Here is a 25,391-nt window from a genome sequence, read left to right on the forward strand (position 1 = left end):
AAGAAGAATATCCCCCCAAGTTGGCCTGGGAACACTTACCAGTAATGCAGTTTATTGTGTTTTCTCTAAATACCAGATGTATTACTAAACATATTTTAGTTTCAACAAGAATTTTGTCCTGAGCCATCCATCATCTCTGCAGGTTGGCTTGCTCTGCAGTAAATCTATTGAGTGGAATGTTTGCCATACTACACAGACCCTGATGTCAAACAGACAGGGACAGAAATGCAATGTATGTCTGTCCAGCTGGGCAAATAGCAACAACTGAATTTCAACAGGGAAAAGACAATGTAGCACATTAAGACAAAAGAAACTTAAAATCTAGTGCTGGCAAAAGAGGGAAATGCACAAAGGACTGAGGAAAAATAGGACAAAAAGATCCAAAACCCATATGAAGATAAAATGAAAGAGAAATACATGAAGGCTTTGGGGAAGAGGAAGCATCAACACAAAGAATAAGGTGCAGCGATCAAAACCAAAGAACTGAAGATAAATATTCACATAAAAGCATGAAATCAAAATATCTTAAAAATATACGGATTGAGATTTCAGTTTTCATCTCACTTTTAAATGTACATTATTAAAAAGAATTAGAGAAGTAAACCTTCATGCTTTTACATAATGAGCTTACAGCTAGAGCTGTGGTACTCTATCCTCTTAGTAAGATTATAACATGACTGCAGGATTAACCAACAGCAGATTGTGAGGAAAAAGACTTTTTCAGACATAAATCTTCAGCAATAATAAGGCAGACTGGTGAAGTAAATTGATTTTTTCTTCCTGTGTATGTTCTCTCTTGTGGATCCAGCAATAGTCTCAATTTAAATGCCGTGTATTTCTTTCAGCCAATGTTAGGCTTTCAACTTTTTTCCAGCTGCTCCCTATGAAAGGCTTTTCTGTCTCTAAGTTTTACACAGATAGTGCACAAAAATAATGCTTCTTACTTCTCCTTCAAAAATACAAATAGACCTCCCTCCTTATTTCTTCACATGATGTTTTTGGGCTGGCTTGAGGCATATTAAAAACAATAGAAGTGAGTACAGCAGGTAAGAAAAGTAGCTCAGTGCTGTTTTAAGTATTCGTGCACAATTTACAGATCATAAAAGACAAAAATTTGTTATTTCAATTCTTATCTACAAAGCAAGAAAAGTTAGCTTAGCCAAATGAATGTGCAAAGAGAAGATGTAAGCAGACAAAGCTGTGAAAACATTCTGTCGTGAAGACTAACAGCTATTAAAGCTGCAAAAGGGATAAGCTGGTACTTTTTAGCTACATCAATTTATTCTCGCTTCTGAAGATTTCTGTTGGAGACTGTTGCTGACTATGGATGTTTGGGGAGTAGAAGAAAAGAACAGCTGGTATAAACCTATTTCAGCATTTCGGCCGATACAGTTGGTATTTTGGGTGGTCTGTAGGGAATCCATACTAACAGGATAGTTCAGGGTGAGTAGAAGAAAAGGAACAGTTTTCTACTCAGTGATTTTTTTTCATGGCAGTATTAAGAAATCAGTAATTTATCACTGACAAATGGACAAGTTCAGTATTTAACAGATTTTTACTCTCCCACTTTTCAGCAAAGAAGAAGCTAAAGATGCACTAAAAGGGCATCGAAACAGAGATCAGATTCAGAATGCTACATTACTGTAAACATTCAAAATGTCGCAGTTGCAATACATTAACATATCTCTGCAACATCAACAAATTATGTAACTGGGAACCATCAGCTTGGGATGGAGCTGAAACTGAATGGTGATAAAATGCCAAATTACCCAGATCGTATTGGCAAAGAGATGAAAGAAGTCCATTTTCTTCCCTGCAACTTGACATTTTTGCTACAGTTTTTATAACTGCTGGCAAAACAAGAATGGAAGAGCTGACTCTGAGAGACTTGCTTTGGACAAACTGATTTCTAACGTAGGAAGAATTATTCAAGAATCTTTCCCTGAACAATGAAAGTCATTTTTTCTCATTTGTAGCTTCCAATGAATGGCACATTTTCTGCTGCTGAATGCACTTCTCAAAAGAGTTCTATTACCCCTCAAATTATCTTATTACTTAGATAATGGCCACAGACAAAATAATGTTATCTGTATCTGAGCCCATCTGCAAAGCACATATTGTCAGTATTCCTTCTCAATGACAAGGTATTTAAATACTCTCTGCAGTCTCCAGACAGTTTGTCTGTGCTCTCTTTATTATGACTATGAGACCACACTGCCCAGTAAGAATTGGTAGTTCAAAGTTCAAAATCACACATAAACAGAAGATAGATTCTTGCTCAGAAAATGTTGACTTGTTTTGATTTTTTTGGTCACATGGTGTTGATTTCAGTTGTTCTCTTGGTCATCGTGACTGAAAAAGAATTGGAGATGCTACTTCCCTTCCTCAAGGGTAACAGAAAATATTTCTATGTTCTTGAGCTTAACAGATTTTAAATAAGGCCCATTAACAAAAGCACAGCTTTGTATGTCATTTGAGATTTGAGCAATATTCAATAATTTCTGAAGCATTTAACACACCCAGAGCATCTGTAATAATATTCACTGCTCTCTATGAGCTTCTGAAACAATAACTGCCAACAGAACTAGTTTAACTTGTCAACATAAATCAGTAAATGCAGCTTATGGCACCTTAATATTTAGCAACTCTTAAGCATCAGTATGTTGAATTTTTTTTTCTCAATTCTTTTACTTCTAAGAGTTACTCACGTGTAAACTTTGAGAACAAAATCCTTTTCTTCTTTTATTTCAGAAATTGACTGAAGTACATCCATGATGCTCAACACTGCACAGCCATAGGGGCGGCGATAGTGTAAATGTGGAGGTCCCTTTTTTGAGTCATTTAGCAACATGCGACCTAAAATCAACAGAAATTCAGGATATTAGATCCTCAAATGCAGCAATTCCATTAATTGTGCTCTGTAATCCCCCTCAGAACATATTCCTACAATAAATGTCAACTAAATTGTGATCCTCCCTATATTTGTAGCTTCTTTTTCTCCTGATACCATTTTTATTTCAGAGGTCCACTTGAACTAGCTGACTCACTGGGTTTCTTCAATTCAGGAATGTGAGCTTATTAGCTAACAAAACACTCAAGGACAAAGCAGACGGTGCAAAGTCTGGCCACTGCTGATGGACAGCCTCACAACATGTATCTGCATCCAGCCCAGCTGACTACAAACCATTTCTCAAACAAGACAAGAATATATCTTGCACTCACCTCTCTGCAACTACACGGTGATTCATGTGGTCCTTCCATTTTACACAAATTTAGACAAATTTTCACTGTTTTAAGGGAATGTAGTTTACATACTGTCATTTATCATGTTTGTTTTGGGAGCATGAAAGTAGAATTCAGAGATGAGCTGTGCAGTGACTAACATCCTATTGGCAGTTTTCTAACAGAGCCAAAAAATGTGTAGGTCAGAAAAAAATCACTGTGATCAACTAAGTCAACTTGAACACTACACATCATAATTCGTTCAGCACATATTGCATCAATGTTAAGAATCTGAACTTAAACTTCAACATAGCTTTAAAAAGTTCTACAAGCTTCCTTCAATAAATAGCTCAGGTGAAATGGAGCAATTACAGCTTTCAAACATTTCATTTAACACAGTAAAGTCAGACAATGAAAAACAGACCCTCCTAACATGTTTGTGACTTTGAAGGTTTGTACTGTCATTCACAAGGAAGTCCAACAAAGCTATAGTTTCCTTAAGCCATTTAGACATCCTGTGCTTCAGAAAAGATACACGTGGCTGCTAAAGCATACTTGTGGTGAACTGACTGGAAAGAAGGTTGAATACTATTTCATTGCAAACACTATCAGATCATTTCTCTGCTAAAAAGCTGTTTAGCAACTGAAGCGGCTGCCATATTCCTACTTATGTGCTATCAACATTTTAGGTCTAAATGTCTGTAATGAGTTACATGATGTAGGTAAATATTTACTTGCATATTTCTCAGTGGAAGTACATGCATTCATAATTCAGAACCATTTAACTCCCTGTTTTTCGCTAGTTATATCCCTCTTACCTGGAGTTTTTTCCTATCAAGCCCTTCGTGTCTAAAAATCTTTCTGCCAAAGTAATTGATATAAAGAAATTATACAGGCACTTCACCTGAGCACCCTGCTGGGCCAATTCATTCACTGTCCATGAGCTACTTCAAGCACTCTGCTATACCATATAAGAAACATTCCAAATTAAAACTTCCATCTTGAACTCTTTTTATTCTTGCTACTACTGTTTTCAAAAATAAAAGACGAAGCCTTGGCTCGCCTAGAATAGTCAGAGAAGAACCCTCTAAAAGTGGTGACTACTCAAAAACATTTAGCAAGGAAGGGCTTTCTTCCTTGGGTAGGGTCAGCTCACATTACTAAGCATCCACATCTCTTTTTGTGGTAGTTCTACATGAGCAGGCAGGGGAAATTAGAAAGAAGCAAGTGTATGCTATTGGATGTTGGGCTACAAGCAGGCAGATACTACTGCAAATGCTCCTTTTTGGTGTTAGCTGGCAGAAAGAACAACTGACAGGTGTGAGAGCCCCCTTTATTTTTTATAGGTATCTCCTTAAATATAAGTGTGGGTTCTTGGAAGCACCACAGATTCACCACAGCAGAAAACAGGTCTTCGTATCTATTTAACAGTTCCTGTTTCACTAGTTATGAATGGCCTGGTATGATATGCACTACACCTTACACTACCTATATATGATAAGTAAAAAGACCTTGTATGAAATTTCAGAACATTAAACAAAAAGCATTTTCAGTCCTCCCCCCTCCTAAGCATGATGCTGGACCAAACATTTAGTCTCACACAGAGAAAACAGCACCATTGTTACAGAGCCATCAGGAATTTTTTCACACGTAGCAGCAGATTATATCAGCATTAGTCTGGGCAGACAGACATAGCCTATAGCTGAGTTTGTTAACTCATTAAATCACTGTAACATCAGCTCAGTAAAATAAATATTTTAAATACTTTTAAAAACATTGTTACTTATGTATATATTTCAATGAATAAATACATCATACTGTACCTATTCGAATTACATGGGCAACTATGTACAAATCTCTCTTCATGTCCTTGCTGCTGAGATCCTAGAAGATTGGAAAAAACAGATGATAAAATACAGAACACACTGCACTTCCAAAGCCTGAACAACTCCCACAAACAATACTAAGGACTACACGTAAGGATTCTGCATTCATTTAGCCCCTTCATATTTAGAAATCCAGAAGTATTATTATTTCTAACATACCAATTTAAAAATAAAAAAACATAGGAAGATCATATTTGGTTGGCATATTCTCTACAACAAAAGAAAAGAAATTAAATATTCTGACTGCACTGGCTAGAAACGCTGTATCAAAATCTTGGCATCTAGCATTTTGATGCTATATTAAAATCATCTCAGTTGTGCTTAGGACCTACAGGCTCTGTCCACACAAGCTGATGAGTGCCAAGGTGAGCTGGTTCATAGATAACAATCTTCAAAATTCAAAAGCAATGTAAGTTGCACTCAGACTGCCAGCTGGAAAGGCTTTGTGCCCCTTCATTTTCATAAACTGTGCCCTGGGACTATTGGGGGATGAGGTAGTCGGCAAGGGCCACTTTGAAACTGAGTATGTTATGAACAGTGGCAGGGTACTGGAATAACTAAGAAGGGAACTCAGTTTTAAGATGATATAGTTGTTTAGTGAAATACAAGACACCTTCAGATGTTCCCAATGTAATTTTAAGGCAAGTGACTATACAGACATATGAAATCTGATAATTCCATTCAACTTTTCATAATGAGCTTCAAGAAAATCCAGGGAATGGAAACAGAAGAACCTAGGGAAGAACAAATGAAGAGCTGAAGCTGACAAGAAAGAAGAAAAAGAGCATTATTGATCCTGACCAATCCCTACAGATAGAGAAGACAAATGAAGAAGACAGGCATAGAGCACTTGTCAGTAATTCATTACTGCAGCACTTTGCATTCACGTTAGAAACTGCCCTCAATGCTTTATATTTGTTTCTGATAATTTTACAGTGATCAACCGCAATGCTTTCCCCTGTGCTGTTTTCTTTTTCTTTTCTTTTTCTTTTTTTTTTTTTTTTTTTGCACTGAAGAGCCAACAAACATCTCTTCCTATAGGCATAACTACCACTCAACATGTTTTCTTTGTATGACTAAAACCCAGGAGAAGAATATTTCAAACAAATCCTGTGAGAATCTTCACGAATGTTTTACATTCTGATGCAAAGAGCCTCCTCGTGCTCTACAGCAACAGCTGCCGCCTCTCTGCTCTACTACATGCCGTCATCTCACTGTTCTGCATTGCATCATCCAGATCCTCCCCAGATGTAATGGAATCACTCCAGATGCTTCTGAGGACAGAGGAAGTGTCAGCAGGAACCGCAGACTGATAAATGCACTCTAAGATGGTGGCAGAGGTAGCAGAGCATGCTGAAGGAAAGATTCGAAGAGAAACTTCAAAGCTCGGTTACCACAGCACATCCTCCTCCTTGTGCTGGAGCAACACTCGTCGCCTCACATCATTTTAAGGCAAAACACAGCTTTTATGTGATTATTTCAACATAATGCTTTTAAGACACTTCTAGGGCTTCTGATATGACTTTAAGGACAACCTCATCGGGTAAATGTCTACATACTCATGTTTCTCTTCTCTTCCCTTTCCCTTCTTTTCTACTGACAAATGATACCCACCACAGCCATTAACGGCTCCTGCCAAGCTGTTCAGTTGGTGGGCAGAACAGGGCTGCTTGTGCTCAAACACAGCCCACCCTTCTAATAGTATATTATTTTGGAAAGTACAATGCAAGAGTCAGTGGGAAAAATCTCAGTAGCATTCAAATAAAACCTTTTTTCTTAAAACAAAACAAATTTTAAAAACACCTAAGCAGTATTAAGATCACTATAAAAGGAAATCACACAATTTTTGAAACTATGTTAGTCCGTTGTTAGTCCGATCCAATTTGGTGCATTAAAAATCATGCTTTGCAGGACCCTAGCATATCAACTTTAATTCATACACTACGTTTCTTTCCTCTGTGACATAGGAAACTGAATCTCAGCAACTGAGATTATGATGGCAATGCACATAAACACTAAACGTTAGCTTTTAGTGACGTTCCTATATACAGCACAATAAAATCCAAGCAAAGGGACCAGACATAAGGAGAACGTATTTTAAAGAGAAGTTGCAGCTCCCTTCAAATAGCACTATATAGCTGGATTACAGCAGGCGCGTAATAAATTCATGGCTGTGTCTTCTGACTCCATTTAAAAGGAACACTCAGTGGGCAGCACACGCACTGAGTTGCAAATACACTGTTTGGTGCTCCTCAGCTACCAGCTCATGTTTCTCTGCAGCCAAAGAATCAAGCTAATAAATCTTCCATAATGTTTTCTCTTCAAGTCCATTTTGCTGCTGCAGGAAGAGAACATACTTTCGAGGCTTTCTTCGCCACCTACCACACCAACATAGCATATGGCAGGCTTTATCTTGTGTGTCTTGGAAAAACTGAAGCTCTGTTATAAGAAGGAATTTGACACAGCTTTAATCTCAGCAGTTCCTGGCAATATACTTCAAAATAAAGAAATAAAATAAAAAAGGGAGGTGATGGTTAATACTAGATAACAGTAGATTTTCCTGTGAAAATATCTTTGATTCAACACAAAGATTTCTGTAACAATATAAGATTACCAGTTGTAATTAACAGAACCTAGATAACTGTTTTTTCAAAGAGTAGCTGTCAAAATACCAGAAAACAGTAGGGCATGCACATATTGGTGGGTTCACACATTGGAAAAACTACACTGTATCACAGTCACAGACAGAAACTGTGGGCACAGATGGCCCTGCCTTCCATTTCTGTGCAGCAGAGGCTTTTTACGGAGGGAGAAATTCTTACTGTGACACAGAGCCCACAGTCCAAATCCCTCCACCCCTCTGAGAATCCTTCACATGATTTCTTAAGAAAGAATCCACGTACACAGCTTAGGACTCAGAAGAGGAGCAGCTACATTTATTTTTGGTTACGGGCAATATAATTAAATCTAATTCTAGCACTGTGCTCTGAGCACAGTCTTCACAAGCAGTTTATTTCCCACATCCTCCTGACCATTTAAAATGACTCTAGTTGATAATCAAAGTAATCCATAATAACTCTAACTGCAAGGCTTTTTAGAAAATCACTAGCAAGGAAAGTTTTCCACATCAGGAATGGAAAAGAGTTACCTTCTAACAATAGTTCTTTGCAATGTTAGTTACTATAAAGACGTGTCTGTGCGTTCAAACAACAACCACCGAGCAAACAAAAAAAAGCCAAAACAACAACAGCAAACCCAACACAGCAGTATCAAGGATATCTGACTGCAATTAATTAAATAGAGATTTAAATAGCTCCACCAAAATGAGCTGCCACAGAGAGCAAGGTATTTAACCAAAAGAGAAAACTCATGCTGCATAGTTACATCTTAATTCTGATCCAGAAAAGCTTCTGAAGTGTGACAAGACTGAAGTTTAGTTGAGCAATCTTGTTCCTCCGAGGAAGCAGTTTCTCACCCTTGGTGCGATATGACAACAGATCCAGGACCTAAGGTGAAATGTTACCCAAGGAGATGGCTGAACAACTCGATGCAACAGAGGTAGCAGGAAAAGACAGAAATACCTTGAATTACCTAAGGTATTGGGGATTCTTCTCTCTGGAAGGGATGAGAGTGTTAGAAAGACATTGGGAGCCAAGGAATTTGATTAGGAAATCAATGAACTGATTTAAATACAAGACTAAGATAACACTGGGAACAAAACTGCACTGAAATCATAGCACTACCTTAGTTTGGAAGCATCCAGAAGACCTCAAGCTCCTTTTAAGTAATGAACACTGACTGCAAGATTACCTTGGGTGTCAAATGGTAAAAGAAGCATAGAAACCAATGCTCCAGGGAATCTCAATGAGGTTTACAGAACACATCAGTAATGTTCTGTACTAAAAGATTTTCCCTCTGATGAGCCAATACGCAGCCACAGTGACAGACAATCTGTCTTGCCTTTTCCCAAACTGTATTCATTCTAAAATCAGTAATCAGAACAATCCATCAACCAGCGCAGGTAGTGAGAATGCACTGAGCACAGAAGAGGCCGAGAAATGCTCACGGCAGAAGGAGCTGGGACACTGGGGCTCCTGGGTTATTGAGATAGACATTTCCTGGAGGAGTACTGAGACAGGTAGGCTGAGACAGCACAAGAGGCCTCAGGAAAGGCTGCAGCCAGAGCTGGGAGAGAAGCATGACATCAGAATATGATGGACAGGTGAACACTCTGAACTCCCTCTGATTAATGCTCAGGCATTTTGAAACTTCCTATACAAGAGAAGACTGGCCTTTTAGTTATGATCAAAGAAAACTTGGCTTTTGAACAGAAAGGCATTCGGGGATGCTTCTTCAAAGTCTCTGACTCAACAGCCCAGTGAGTCACGGATGTGCTCAGCAGGTCCCAGCCAACACAGCCAGCGTTACGAGCATAGAGCGCATCCTGCCTGACCCTGCACTTCACAACATGAATCAGTGTTCTCATTGAAAATATGTAAACAAAGCTTATAAGAGAAAGGTGCCTTACAACAAACCCAAAACAGTACTGTGCTGGCCACCCGGTATCTGTTTTGATAACCATCAGAAATGGGATTTCCATGGACATAAACCTCTGTTGTAGGATAGAAATCTTCAGAGACGATTCTTGACTGCATCTATTTAGTGTCGGTGCTTGCTCTTAGAATGCATAAAGTACGAAAACTACCCAGTATCACTGATGCACTGTCCATAATTTTATTCTGGCTCTTATGTAGGCTCTTATGCATGTGGAACTTCCTTACTGTTACGAACTGCAGCTATGCAGCCAGAATCTGTATAGAGTAGACTAGAAAGCTATGCCTGGATTTCTGCACAACCGTAACTGTCTGTTTACAGGAGACTGAAAGAATTTCAGCACATCGAGATCGAATCGCAGCAGATTAAAAGCTAATCTGAAAATTATTCTCCGTTGCTCTGTTACGTACCTCGGCCAATGCTTTGAATAGACTTGATGAGTGATCTCTGAGTAACTGTACTTGAGTACAGAGTGGCAATACTTGCAGCTGGTCTCCTTAATAGGTGGGTCTCATTTGTGACATGCAACAAGTCTCTTCCGGAACTGTTATGCTCCTGGGCCACATTGTATTATCAGTATTCTCTCTGTGCTTTTGAAACCATGCAAAGACTGTTTTGCATGTCACCAGAGCAACACTTTCACAAGAAACAAGAAAGTTGTAGCATAACTAAGTAGGGTGGCATCAATGTAGATGGTAAAGTTTGATGGTGAAAAACTTTAAGAATGCTGAAATGCCATTAAGTGCCAAAACTGATACGAACCAGTTGCCTTTTGGGAGTAACCCTTAGAGCAATTACTAATCCTGAGCTTTGCTTTCTGAGTTATCCAGGCAGCAGTACTAAAGCTTGCTTTCCAGATGTCTTTCTCTTAGAACAGAAACACATTAGTTTTCAAGTGAAGGACAATGGTGGCAGCGAAAACTTCAAAACTAAGACACTGTTACCTTTGTTAACATTGAATCAGCCAATACTATGCCAAAACCCATACTAATACTTAGGTTAGTATCACTGTTAGTGCTGTTTTTTAAAGGTTCACATCTTTTCTGTCCAGATGAGGCACAATTGAGCACCCTTATTCCTGGCTAGATGTAGACCATTCCTTAAGAGGACAAATTTGGGTATCTTTGTGAAGGATAAAAAGAGATGGTACTGAAAACCACGCCTATTTCAGTGTTCCACACTGCCTGACCCTAGAGGATTTAATTGCCAGGACAACAGTTTATACCAATGTTGTCTTCCTTTTTTTTTTTTTTTCCACCGGAAACAAAAATGCTTTTCCCAAATTGCTTCTAGCATGTGCATGAACTCACAAGGTGAATCATGATGGAAAGTGTTTATCACACCTAGGATGTGAAATTCCTGACTGCAATTCGAACACAGTTACAAGGAAGCATTTCAGAATATTTGGTTAGCTATAAAAATAATTTAGAAGCATTTCTCTTTTTTTTTCTGTTAACATTTAATTGTAACAGTAACAAAACTTCGAAAGAGCATCCACTTCTGCTTAATATATGGGAAAGAAAGAGTTGTGTTCTCCCTCTCAGCACGTCTATAATCACACTACTGTAAGGGAAGAAGAAAAGGAACAGATACATACTGTGAAGAGTGCACACATTCGATCTATCTTCTCTGGATTCCTGGGACCTCCGTTCTTATTTAACCTCACCATAAATCTCTCACTACAAAGCAAACAGTATTAAAAAAAAAAGTGAGTTTCATATACATACTTTAGCATAAAAATACAGCCAGATACATTTTCAATACAGGATGCAGGAGTTGTTTTTTGTGTTTGTTTGTTTGTTTGTTGTTTTCTTTTTTAACTTCTAAAGTATATGAAACAACAGTCATTAATAAAGATAAAATTACATGAAATACTATAGAGAACTTACAAGTCAGTACTCTGATATGGAAACACAAGGGTGATGCATATTAGTGATACGATAACATTAAAATAATGTGAATGCATATGAAGCTTGGGATTTGTACACGTTACAAGTACTTCAGACAAGGGTAGGGCACACTTGCTGAAGCATGTACTGCTTTTGGTAAAGAAAAGCTCATTAAAATCCAATCAATAGTAGAAGTAATATCCATTGACCAATCTCCATTTTTAGAAGAAATTTTTAGTATTTTTAGAAGAAATACGTTAAATCAAATGCATTGTGATGCAATTGATTGAAACTGTTCATCAAATTACACTACTTCTACCAGCAAAAAAGTGGAAATGAAGACTGCAAAATACATAGTCCTTGCTACTGATGGTAGGACATGGACAAAGATACTGTTTTAGCAAAACAGAGAATTTACACATACAAATAAATCCGATGAACAGTTATTCACTAATGTACAACAAACTATCAACTAGATTTTTTTTTTCTACAGGTGCATAGAAATAATGACTTCTAATTACTTTTTCATCATAACACAGATCCTTTTGACCATAGGCTGTACACTCTAGTAGCCTTTATTTGACTAAACATATTTTTCCAGCATAGCTGGCCTGAAGAAGCACGGAGCACATACAACTTCCTTTGGTAGTTTGCTCCAAGGTTATTCTTCCCAACTGTCAAAATGCATGGGTTATCGCCAACATGGAAACATCTGGTTTCAGTGTTCAGCTACTGATTTGCGTTTTCCTTTCTTCTATAAAGATCGCTCTATAAAAGGCATCTTCTCACAGGGCACTAATATCAGTCATTGGTTACACTGTGTGATCGAACATCTCTCTAGAAGCACATAAACATCACTGTTAAGAAACTCATTTGAAAGCGCTGAGATAACTTCACAGAACTTATCCAGAGTATTATTTTTCAGCACAGATTCACAAACATTTCTACCAATGTGCAACACACCCATACTGGTACCGCCTATGTCATAAGCCTGATGCAACTGAATTCCGAACAGATCCCAGCTCTGCAATTCAAGTGCCACATAGTAGCCTTTTTTTTTTACCACAGCATTACACTGTGAGTTCATTTGGAGTAAAGTGAATAAATACTGACATATTTTCAAGTTGCTACGTCTGCAGAAACGGTGCCTAATGCTTTAGGCATGGCTCACATATCTTGCTTGCCATCTTTGCTTGTTTATGTGCTTCTCTTGCTAAGAAACCCAGACCATGCTCTGTCTGCTTCTCCAATCTCTATGTATTCCACAGCTTCTTCCAGCCAGAATTTCAATTCATTTGCTGTAGATGGTTATAAACTCTGAGGTTGCTAACATATCCTGAAGAAACCCACAAAACACAGATAATCGATGATTCCTCACCACCAACTACCTTCTGAGACATCATTCAGTAAGTTAATGTTTTAACAACTGCTTTAGTGACATAGTAAATCTAATATTTTAATAAATTTTATGATGTATTAAGTGCAGTACATTATTACATCTTTACATCTTCAGTACGTTATGGTAACAGCTGCATTACAGTAACAATAATATGCCTTCATATTTACCTCTAGCTACTGAGCACATAACCACAAAGAATGAAGTCAGAATTTTCAAAGTGAGACCTTTTTCCAAGAAAAACACTTTAATTGCAATAACACACACCAGTATGGGTGTTGGTTTTGCAGCACCTGCAGTTGCTGACATCCAGCTCTGCTTGATGTGATGAATTTCAAGAAAGCAGAGGGCAGAATAGTCATGCCCACTGCCAGATGAGGGAAATACAACAGGAGGGTGCACTTAATGTCATCAATTTCTAAATGGGAACCAGGCTTTATGTCCCTAAAATATGATGTCACTTTAAGAGATGTTAAATCATAGCCCTTCTCTTTCCAATCTGCAGCAACAAGTGTCAGTATTTCTAATGGTCTGAAAACCAATGCTCAAGGAGACTTTAACTTCAACTAATTCACTTGATGTTCACCTTTGAGTAAGTTTAATTGTACTTCCTTTCACCTGGAAATTTTGGGAAGCAGCATATGTTTCTTTTCTACCATAACTACAATTAGTATAACATATACCCTTCATAAAGAAAAGTGCAATTCCTTAAAAAACAACAATCATGATTTTCAGAGCTACAAAAGTTACTTTGATAAAATAAACATCGCTCCTCTTTAAACCTGAACTTGAAACAACAACCGACTGCAGTTCATGTATTAAATCCAAATCTGCCACATTCTGCTAGTTCACTGAGTAATTACTATGCCTTATGCATGTTAACCGTGTCCCACTTTTAAGTATAAGAGCACAAAACGCATCAGTGTTAAACAAACAAGATCTCTGGCAAACTGCTCTGTCACTGCTGCTGCTAGGAATGTAATCCAGCCCTCAGCCTGGGACACAGTAGAATTCAAAGCCTACGCAGGCAGCAAGAAGAAGGCAGGCAGCAATCAGCCTACCAGTGAACGGAGACTGCAAGCAACAGGAATCACATCTGCCGGGAAAAGGTGCTCACAGGTGGAGATGTTCATCCAAAACTGAAGTATCAATCAAGGCTGGCTCACCCAGATTTGACTGTAAAGCCCCAAAGTTATCACCCCCTACATGTGCCTTGGGGAGGCCACACCTGGAATACGATCACTTCACTGTGGTGGTCACAGCAGCACTCTTCTTATTTGAAAGTGTGACTGAAATTTGGAAGGGAAACCAAAGCACGAGCAGAGCACCGAGCTCTTCTGTGAGACAAGGGAAAATGGAAATTTGATGAAGTAGCCACGACTAAGAGTACCTTCAAATTCGAGGATGAAAATACTGAAAATTCATACTACTGTTCCACATTACATAGCAAAAAATGCTGATTCCCAAATAAATTAATATAAGCTTAAGTCAAAACCAGACAAATTGTAACAATGACCCTCCATATCAAAGGTCCACCTCAGCCTACCATTCAGTGATGTCCAATAGTGGACAGCTAGGGAAAAACAGAAGAATAAGGTAAACATACAAGTAAGTTTGAGAATCACAGCAGCATCTCTAACAGCTCTGGACAAAGTGAGCCCAGAAAAGTGTTCAGGTTGTTATGTTTAAAAGATCCGAGTAACCATTTAAACCCAACTATGCAGACACCGAAGGTTAATTTTTACCTACACATCAAAAAATGCACACATATGCATTCTATACCATCATTTAAGAATTAAAACTCATTAAACTGAAGTTCTTTGAGAAATAACGATGTAAATGCTCTTTTAGTTTCATTGATCTCAATAATGAAAATGCTCATATTTTACATCTCCAGTCAGTTCACATTTTTGAACTGTCAACAAAGGTTTTCTTTGAAAAAAATAATTCAGCCCTAGCAACCATTTCATTTTCCTACCTGAAGTTGAATACAACACTGTAAGCCTCAGAACCCTGTGCACGCTGCCCCTCTGACAATGGCAGAGTGAAGGACTGACGTGTCTGGGAGCTGAGATGGTCTGGTTTTCACACAATTGCCATCTATTTATGTCTGATTCGTTACCAGAAGTTGTATTGCTTGGCCTGCTTTCAAGACATTTGAAAGATATATTCTGGAGGCTCATTTGATAATCTATTGCAAGGTTTTTCTCTACTAACAAGTGGAAATGTTTCAGATTTCCCTTTTTCTTCTTACAGACACAGAGAACAGTTGGTTGCTGTCCCCATACGCCAGTGCTTTTCAGCAAATGAAGCTGACTGCCATTCTTTCCACCCAACGATCTATCATCCCCTCATTCCAGCACTACCCAGTAACAGCCTTTAAATTCCTTCTCTAATTTCCAATCCTCCCCAGAGCCCTTCTGATCTCACATCACTGAATAATTAAGGGGGCTTTGAGGCAAACAGCACTTGAGCACTGTGGAACATGAGGATGTACCATACCAGGAGGAGATTCCACTGGAAGACAAGACAAACAGAAAGACAGTGGTGCTAACAAGCAATCTTAAAAACCTAAGCTAGCTCAAGAGTTATTTCTCCTAACCTGCATTTTTTTTTTCAGCTCCAGTATTTCTCTCATCTTCAATACTCCTGTTTAAGAACAGCTTTCAGAAACCAGTCAAAATATCCCACAAAGGTCTTCCTAATGCTGATAACAACGTGAGTACATCCTGGCAAACCTTTTACAACATGACACCGTTGACCCATTTTTCCAGCTAGTCAGACATCCCCCTTTTACAGCTGCAAATTTATTTCTATGTAGAAAGAAACCAGAAATAATAACTGTTTCCAATTGATCTGAAGACCCACCACCTTCAGCTTTAATTCCTTCTTTAGGCAAAGGAAGGGCACACACATTTAGGGTCAAGAAACCTAGCAGGAATTCAATCAATGTATTTCTTATTTTAAGACCTACTTCCTTTGAAGGAGTTCCATCTCCCGGCTATCTATTCCTCAAGGTTATTCTCCGCACAAAAAGTATGCATGGAATGGAATGGACAACATTAAAGTCTTGTAAGATCAAAACATCAAATCTGAGTAAAGTGCATACTGAAATAATTGCCCATCTTTGTACACATAACGCGTTTTTTTATTATAAATACAACTGCACTAATTGCTTAATGAAAACAAACACATACTACTCTCTTAACAGAAAACCTCAAGCAAATCACAAGGAAAATTAAAAAAAAATCCACAGCAGTTGTATCTGTCCAATAAGTGGTGGAAATCAGGTATGGAGAGGTTGTGAGTATTTGATCTGATCTGTCAAATAAACCTCTTCCTTCAGCTATTCTGAAAACACACCAAACCAATTCTTTCCTGCATAAAATCAGAAATAAGAGATGCACAAAACACCAAAACATTTTTCCTTATTGAGTTCAGATCTATGAAGAGCTGCACCAGTTGCAGCATCTTAAACAAAAGTTTATTTGTTCCTCTCATTCCTACGTGTGACAAGCAACCTCCAATTACTTTAACTACAAGATCTCCTCCTGTACTAACTCACATCATGGTGAAACCACCACTTGTGTAGCAATAAGTCAAGTTTTACAATCGCCAGCATGATTAGCAATTGCTAAAGCTATTCAAATACAAGAAACATTGCTCTGATAAGCAAAGTCAATTAGCTTCTTGTTCTTTAACTTGAAAGGAAGAAAAATGAAAGAAGTACAGTGTCTCACTTCTTGGCTTCCTTTAACTGTATGAAAAGCAGGACCATACTGAACTGACATCTGTTTCTGCAAAAAGGAAGGAAGCAATCAGTGGTTTGGGACATTACATGTTCAGCATGAAGGACGGGGCAAACAGGGACATAATTTACTGCAGGGTGAGCAAGAGTAGCATTATGCCCACGAGGACCTTCTGGTGTTTAACGTTTTTGTTTGTGAGTTTTTGTTGATTTTTTTTTCTTCTGCACAACATGCAAAGATGACAACAAAAGGCCTAGCAAAGAGCTCCAAATGGATTAGTGAGCACCCCTATAGCAGCTCACTGGCAGGTTTAATTAGCGTGTGTTTGCAAGGCAAAAAACCCAACCACATATCCCTGTAAGAATGCGAGTACAGCATTAATAGATGCAGAGTGGACAGACAATAACAGCCACCTCCTTTCCTCATATTTATTCCGACAATTTAAACAATGGTTAAGGGCATGACAGTTTCTCACAAAAATCACTGAATCACAGAATCACAGAATGGCCTGGGTTGAAAAAGGAGCACAATGCTCATCCAGTTCCAACCCCCTGCTGTGTGCAGGTCGCCAACCATCAGACCAGGCTGCCCAGAGCCACATCCAGCCTGGCCTTGAATGCCTCTACGGATGGGGCATCCACAGCCTCCTTGGACAACCTGTTCCAGTAATGTCCTCCATGCTCATCTTCTAGTGAAATTTAATATGCATGACAATAAAAAAATAAAATAAATGAGTTGGGAAATAAATATCATCAGTATTTTAAGATGTTATATAAAAACATAATCATTTCTGTTCCAGATAAAAATTTGAAAATCAATTTTGTGCACTGCAAGCCCAAGCTAATGGCTAGATACCAATACAAATTATTTTGATAAAATGCTAATAGTAGCTCAGCTCACAGCATAGGGTTGCAGTCCAGGTACAAAGACCTCTGGATGAGCAAGTTGCTTACTACGATAACAGAAAGCTTGCCAACACTTGCCTTCAAATGCTGCTGTCATGCTGTGCACACCATACTTTGGGCAGTTTAATTCACCAGTGCAATGAAATGGTGAATTCTTTCTGTCACTGTGTGCACAAGCTCTCCAAGGACACTATGTGACCAAGTGAATGGAACTGTATTAGGAACTGCTGGTATATATAGAAAAAGGAAGGGGGGGAATAAAAAATTGAACAACATTCTCTAAACTGTACAGTTTCCACGTGCCAATACATGCAGGAACCAACTTAGGAAATGCTTCTCTGCATTGGAGAGCAGAGCAGAAACTACCCAACACTTCAATGCAGCAGCCTTGGCTGTTTTTCTTCAGGAAAGTCAATCAACTGCGCTCTCCAGCTGCCTGTATGGTGGCAGAGAGAAAACCATGGCTGCACTGTCCTGGCTTCCCCTTGGTGCTGCAATCTAGTTTACAATAGCATTGTGGGGCTTCTTCCGTCTCTCTGTAAAAACTTTCATTCCATTTTCTACGTTCCTCAAAATCTATTTCATATTTGTCAATACAAAAACGTAACTACGCTGTAATCAAAGTGGGTTATGGAGAAAGTACGTGCACACACTGACATCTCAGTCATTGCCACCTGTCAGAAATATAGCTTTTTTTTTTTTGTCTAGAAATGATTTAAGCAACAGGAGGATTTCCCATGAAGAAAAAGTGTTCATAACACCTACGAGGCACACGAAAAAAGAGAAAAGTAACGTTATAATTGAGAAAAATGTAATTTTGCTTTCTCATAGGAGATGACTTTGAGGTAAGATGACAAGAACTTCTAACATAAAGCATCCTGTTCATGGAAATATTTCATATTATACATATACATGCTGCTATTGTATTTTAAAAGGCAGAACTCTTGATATGATTAAGCGATTTGTTTCCTGTTAATTTAGGAATCACCATAAACAGCTTTTCACATTTATTTTCCACTGATGTGTTAAACTTTCAGAATAGCTAATTTTTGCTTACATCTTTGAAAAAAAAAAAAAAATCTATGTTCTTACAGCTGCTGTGAGGCTGACCTAGTAAAGAAATCTACCAGTGTGCCACAGGAGGAGTCTCCAGGTCTCAGTTTAAGTGTGAGTGCAAGTCAAAGCATATGTACAGAAAGGCACCTGCATCTCTGTATGAATGCAGCAGCCAGAAACACATACCATAACCTGTGGCACAGCAGCATGTGAGTGATCTGGTGTCGATAGGGGTCAGTCTTGAAACCCAAGACAGAAGGATCACCTCTGCTGAACTTTGCAAATTGTCTGCACAATGATTCATGGGCTATTTAAAAATCCTCCTTTTCAAGCAAGTTCTGATGGGTTTCTTCCTTTTCTTTTCCTTTCTTTCTTTTTTCTCTTTTGTCATCAGCTGCCTTCACCAGATGACCTGCCATAACCCTGCTTACAAAAACAAGTGAAGAGAAGTACACGGCCTTGGTTTGTGGAGTGTATTTTATAAAGACACGTTAGAGAAAAGAACACCAAATTTGTGAGGGAAATGAATCAGACTTTGAAAAAACAGCTCTAAGCAACACAGTTCGCTTCCCAGCAAATTCAGGCTTAATGCTCATGAATTATTAAGTTACTTCCTTGGCTAGAAGCCAAGGGGGAGGATTACAGAGCTTACAGTAAGACTGTTACTGCAAACACTCTTTTCTGTTTCCATGGAAACAGAAATTAGTTAAAATAACTACCTGCCATTTCGCTCACCATACTCAAGGAAAAACGACCCAATGTTACAAAGGTTATTAAAGCTAGCAGGAGAAATGTAGCTAAGTACCAATTACACTCTCTGTGGGCTCCCATGCCTCTGCCACACCAAACAGCTAATGCTGCATTAGAGTTCATTTTGTTATTGACACCATGGAAAGCAGATATTTATGTTCCTGAAAGGAATCCTCTCCATTAGCTACAAAAAAAAACCCAACACCTATGTCTAAAAAAAAAGACGTTAGTCATATGGTGTGATTCCTTGGTCCCTGCTAGTGATCTTGATTGTGACTGAAGATAGGCAGGCCAGACCCACCTGCCAGTTGGTAGGTATGAAATGCTTGAGCAGAACTGCAGGGTAGAGTTCTCAATCTGGACTACAAGTATTTTACGCAGTATTCTCCCAGAGCCTACAACTTGGGAAAATCTAATTTAACGGAGTAAGTTTGGAGGTCTAATTCAGAGATCAGCTCATTTCACTCTTGCACAGCAACATCATGACAGAGACAAAGACCTGCTTGTTAACAACATGCGCCCTACTACCTTTGACAGCAAAAGCTTTCCTAGCGCTACATGTTCATGGTAGGCTTTTGTTCTTCCTGAGCATTAAAAGGGAAGAAAAACTTAAAAAAACAACAACAACAACAAAAAAAAAAACCAAAAACAAAACTAAAAAAAACCCAAAGCAGATTCAGTTCTGTTAAAAAAACAGATCACCCTTGAAGAAAAACCTGCATCCCTGAAGACTGCTATGTGATACTGTTAACCTGAAAGGATTTCTATGGGAAAAGCGGCAGTGCTGAGGAGAGATTACATGTGACTGATTTTAGTAAAACAAACCCTTTTAAGATGGATTCATATTAGAAATGTTATAGGACAGAATGTACCTCACTAAAACCACATACCTCCTTACACAGCTTTCATATACAAATATGCAGACAACAACAGTTTCTTTAAAATAACCAAAATTAACAAGAAAAACAATAAATGGGGAAATCAAGTAAATGCAAGGACTAACACACAGCACAGATCTTGTTCACTGTGCATTGCAGTCAGTGGAATCAGGTAAACAAACAGAAAACTCTGCCTTCCAGACCTTGCCATGGAATACAGCTGTCCATCTGGATCCGTTCATCACATAAACTCTGTGCAAGGCAATATTATATTTACCTCACACCAAGGCAAGGACTTCTCAGGTGTTTGGAAAAAAAAGCACAAGGAGTAGAAGCAGCAATCAGATATACCTGTTGAGTGTTTTGGCTCATTTATGCGTTAAGTTCAAAAACCAAACAAATCAATCCTAACTCACGGTGACTGAAAATGGGAATTTCAGGTTTGCATCACTTCCTCCCAATTAATCCAATCGCTTTGTGCTAAGTGGGAAAATGCTGCTTGCACTAGGGGATTTCAACCACCTGGGTGTCTGCTGGCAGAGCGGCATGGCGGATGGCAGACAATCCAGGAGATGCCTGGAGTCAGTTGAGGACAACTTCCTGGTCCAGGTAACAGATGGACCAAACCGAGGTGAAGCCTTACTGGACCTGGTGCTCACCAATGCAGATGAGGGCATTAGAGAAGTTAAGATTGGAGGCAGCCTGGGCTGCAGTGACCATGACTTGGTGGAGTTTGTGATCTGGATGAATGCACACCTGGCAAGAAGCAGAATCAGGACCCTGAGCTTCAGGAGAGCAAACTTCTGTCTGCTCAAGGAACTGCTGAGTGGGATCCCCTGGGAAACTGTCCTTAGGGATATGGGTACAGAACAGAGCTGGCAGCTCTTTAAGGACACCCCTCAAAGAGCCCAACAGCTCTCCACCCCCCAGAAGAAGTCAAGCAGGGGAGGCAGGCGGCTGACATGGCTGTGCAAGGACTTGCAGCTAAAACTGAGGGAAAAGAGAGAAATGGACAGAAAGTGGAAGCAGGGCTGTGTAGCCCTGTAGGGACGAATACAGGGCTGTTGTTCGTGTGTATAGAGATAGGATTAGGAAAGCCAAGGTGCAGGTAGAGCTGAACTTGGTGAGGGACGTGAAAGATAACAAGAAGGGGTTCTAAAGGCACACGGGCAGGAGGAGACACGCGAAGGAGAGTGTTCCCCCTCTGATGAAAGGTAATGGGTTCATTATGATTCATTTGTAAGGCTGTAACACCTGCATCATTTCAAATGTCTTTTGCGTGTATGTGTGTCAAATGAACTCTCAAAACTTAGGTGTTATTTTAGAAAGCTATGCCTAATGACCCAGTGTCACTTCGAATATTCAGATTTATATTCCCACCATCCGGTTTGCAAGGCCTAAAAATGCCATTCATACGCTTCAGAAATACCTGGGGTGGTCACAAGGACAATAGCCTGGGTTACTGTTCTTGCAGCTGCCACAAGCTTCACCTGCTCCAGGTGACAATGACTGATAGTCACATTGCACTGCCAGTACCTGTCTGTGTTAGGCTCAGCATTAGACACAAAATGCCTCAGTTGCTCTTGCAAATTGGCTTCATATGCCTGTTCACAAGATGAATTCTCCCATCAGCAGAAGATAACGTAACTTCAGTTCAAATACAGTGTATCAACTTTTCTTAACTTATATGAAGTTCAAATATAACATATTAACTTTTTTCACTTATACGAAGTGCAAGTACAGCGTATCAACTCTCATTAACTTATACGAAGTTCAAATACCTACCTATGTCTACATAAGCAAACTTCCCCTAATCAATAACTCCCTAGAAATATCTAGACATAAACCCTCCAACCATTGCATTGCTCTGCAGCAGAACTGCACCAACGATGAACTGCTCCAAGATTTCCCTTCCAGCTGCTCAGTTGTGCAGGTGAGTCAGTGGCAGTTTCTCTTGGCTGGAAGAGTCCCACCAGCCACAGCAATTCCTCTCATTTCGCCCCTGGAATTCAGTCTGCCTCCGCAGACTGCAAAAGAGGGTCCTCCCTTCCTGGCTTTCATTTTCTCCTCTTCATTCTCATTCGCCTTGCTTTTATATACAGCCTTGGACATGTTGCAGGAGGTTGTAAAAGAAGGTTGTCGTCTTCCCGGCACACTTTTCTCTTTTGCATCAGCAGCACATTCTCATCCAGCCTCAGACGTTTCCTTGCAGGTTGTGAAAGAAGGCTGTCGTCGTCTGGGCTTACTTTTGCTCCTCAGCCTCACAGCTTCCTGCAGCCTCAGACATTTCATTGGAGGGTGCGGAAGAAGGATGTCATCATCTGGGCTTAATTTTCTCTTTTGCCTTAGCCTCGCGGTTTCATCCAGCCTCTGACATTTTGCAGGAGGCTCCAGTTGAGGCAGGACTTTCTTGCTTTTCTCTTGCTGGGGAGCTCAAGCACAGGCATCCTTCAAGGCTTACCAGCACAACTCCCAACGGCCAGCAGGCCTGAAGCTTTACTGCACGTGTTGTGTTCCAAGAACCCATGGCAACGGATGGCGTGATCTCCTGACATCATCACCTGCTGGCTGCGACCGTTCAGGCACTTCTCAGAGCATCCCGCCGCCTGCTCCTCCACTCCAAACTCCAGCAGCTTCTCTAGGAGGAGCCAATGGCTAACAGTGCTGCAAGTGCTCCTCAGGAGCAGGTAGACATAGCTGTGCACTGCTCTCTCCTGAACCAGCAGCCATTCTCCAGCGTGGCTCTCAGCCAGCTCTCTCCGCACTCCAATGGGAACCTCATCATCAGAGCCCACGTGCTTCTCTCCATCCTCTGTCTCAACTGGTGCCTGACACATGGATTGAGTTTACATGCTAAGGTTTTGCTGCACAGCTGTCCTCTGGGAGAAGCAGTAGCTTAGGGAGCAGCGGCGCCAAAGAAAAGCAAAACATGTGCCACAATACCTTCACACCAAGAAGGCACCGTGTCTATACAGGCTGCACAAAACACAGCCTTCAAAACGGTGCCTAAGAACACTGCAACAGCACCTGAACGCAGCACAGGGCTTGTACACACTGCAGCGCTTTCATCTGGACAGGCACAGAACAAAACAGCTAAAAAGAAATCCAAAGCAGCAATATTCCTCTCAACGCCATTGCACAAACTAGCATTAGGAATGCACAAGTAGTCTTCTCCTCTTTGATTTGGAACTGCGGGAATCCTTGAACGCCCCAATGAAGCAACTTGGAAAGTTCCCCTTTGCAGCGTTAACGCAAGGAATCTTTGAATGCAACCATAAAGAGACCCACATTCCTAGCACGTGGGAAATTTCCCACCAACTTCACTTGAGATACAAAGGATACATCTCCAGCCATCTGTGGATTCGCGTGAGAAAGTTCCTACGTCTTCCATAAACCATTTCAAACACTTTACAACAAAGAAAGAAATCAGTGACAGCACACGTCATGCCACACCTTTCCTCCAATAGGAAGCTATTGGTAGCAGAACACTTGCCATTTCCTTCCTTACTGCTCCCTGCTCCATGTCCTAACAGCTGTGCAACAACTGGGAAATACAAACAAAAGCGGCCCCCTGTACGTGTGCAGTACACTTCAGAGCCACAGATTTTTCACACCGATTAGGGTTGCTGTAGCTAATGACCAGAACGATGGCTACTGCTGTGGGTATGTACTTCCTTGATGTGGAAATACTCTCATGTTTGCTTACTGGATCACCTTTTTAAGTTCAGTTTGAGCAGAACCAAGAACAAATAACCTCCTTGCTACCATGGATCACCACAGCACAGAAGACAGAAAATTCAGCTACTGACAAAAAACAGTGAATTGTTGAACTTTCTGTTCAGTTAAACCGAGAGTTCGCATGAAAAACTCACCAACGCCATCACCACTGCAGGAAAGTCCATTTGGCCCTTTCATTTTGAAGCACCATGCAGGAGCTCTGCTTAGTTTTCACCTAAATGCACTAGTTCCTGAGGCACACAGAAAAGAGACTTCATCTTCTACAGCAGACCTAAACACATCACTCTCAACTTAAAGCAGAGTGTTTCTTCCCTGCTTTCAAGTTTCTTTCCCAAAACAGACCTTAATCTCATTACAACTCCTTCCTTCCCCTCTTACGGGACGTAAAACAAAATACAAATTAGCTTGCTTTCACTACAGCAGATGCGTAAGACCAAGTGCTAAGCAGTAACAATTTGCACATCCAAGCATTTTTCTACACATTAAAACTCGCTGAGCCACATGTCCTCACTCTTACTTTCTCTTCTTTTCAGTTACTGGCAAGAAGCCTTCTCAAGGCCTTCCCACTCCACGCTAATACACTATGCAAAGTCCAGCCCAAGACAAGTACTCTGTAGAAACATTTTCTGAGGCCTTCCACAGTCACAGCAGCAGTTTGTCAATTTCTCTTTCCTGCAGCTTTCCTCAGTTCAATAATTTTACTGCGTTGTGGTGTTAAATAATTGTGGCTTGTTTTATTTGCCTTTTTTTTTCTTTCCTCCGTTGCACGTATTTCCTGTTAATTCTCTTACATAGGAATCACAGATATGTGCTCACTACCAGTACAAGCATTTCTCAGGCAGTGGTGGTGAACGTGATGTACTATCACGGTAGACATTCTTGCCACATTCTGCAAAATAATTCTTACGTGCCAAATCAAATGGTGCAGACACATTCCTAAGATATATCAAGTCATTACAGCTTTCTACGATATCGCAGTTTTTTTGAGTGGGATTTAGTGTGAAAGGCTACCAAGCCTTTACCATTCTGCTCTGAGCTCCCCCTGGACAGCACAGTGTTCTCCCAGAGAAAGAAAAGAAGGCTTGGGGACTCTTCCCTCAATTCAGAGGGAAATATTTGCTGAAATATGTAGGACAGTTTCCATCACAGTATCAGAAGTGGTGTCAGCCGTCAGGATGGGCTTCAATTAAAGCTCACAAAAAAGCCAGAGATGCTGTACTTTAGATCCAACCACGCTATCCTTACTTCATTTCCAAGACATGCAGCATATACTGCAATACTATACAGTCTGATATTTTCAAAACACACACTTTTGACTGAAAAATGCAGATCATTTCATATTTGCTGACATCAGTATCAGCTACCTCA

General features: G+C 39.9%; 1 protein-coding gene across 9 annotated transcripts in view; it reads right to left on the reverse strand.

Moving 5' to 3' along the window:
• The window catches only part of DOCK3 (dedicator of cytokinesis 3), a 187,460-nt gene that overhangs the window by 91,254 nt on the left and 70,815 nt on the right, over window positions 1-25,391 (reverse strand). For 8 of the 9 annotated variants that reach the window (XM_090147874.1, XM_090147873.1, XM_090147877.1 and 5 more), the window contains exons 10-12: window positions 11,260-11,341; window positions 5,046-5,106; window positions 2,709-2,856 (exon numbers count right to left, since the gene is read on the reverse strand). In XM_090147874.1, the coding sequence (XP_090004000.1) occupies window positions 2,709-2,856; window positions 5,046-5,106; window positions 11,260-11,341 (291 nt within the window). Of the gene's footprint in view, window positions 1-2,708; window positions 2,857-5,045; window positions 5,107-11,259; window positions 11,342-22,070; window positions 23,938-25,391 lie in introns of those variants that run through there. The other variant, XM_090147879.1, reaches the window with a different exon arrangement.

This window comes from Phasianus colchicus, chromosome 11 (genome assembly GCF_987193195.1).
Source record: "Phasianus colchicus chromosome 11, bPhaCol1.hap1.1, whole genome shotgun sequence".
NCBI classification, from domain to species: domain Eukaryota; kingdom Metazoa; phylum Chordata; class Aves; order Galliformes; family Phasianidae; genus Phasianus; species Phasianus colchicus.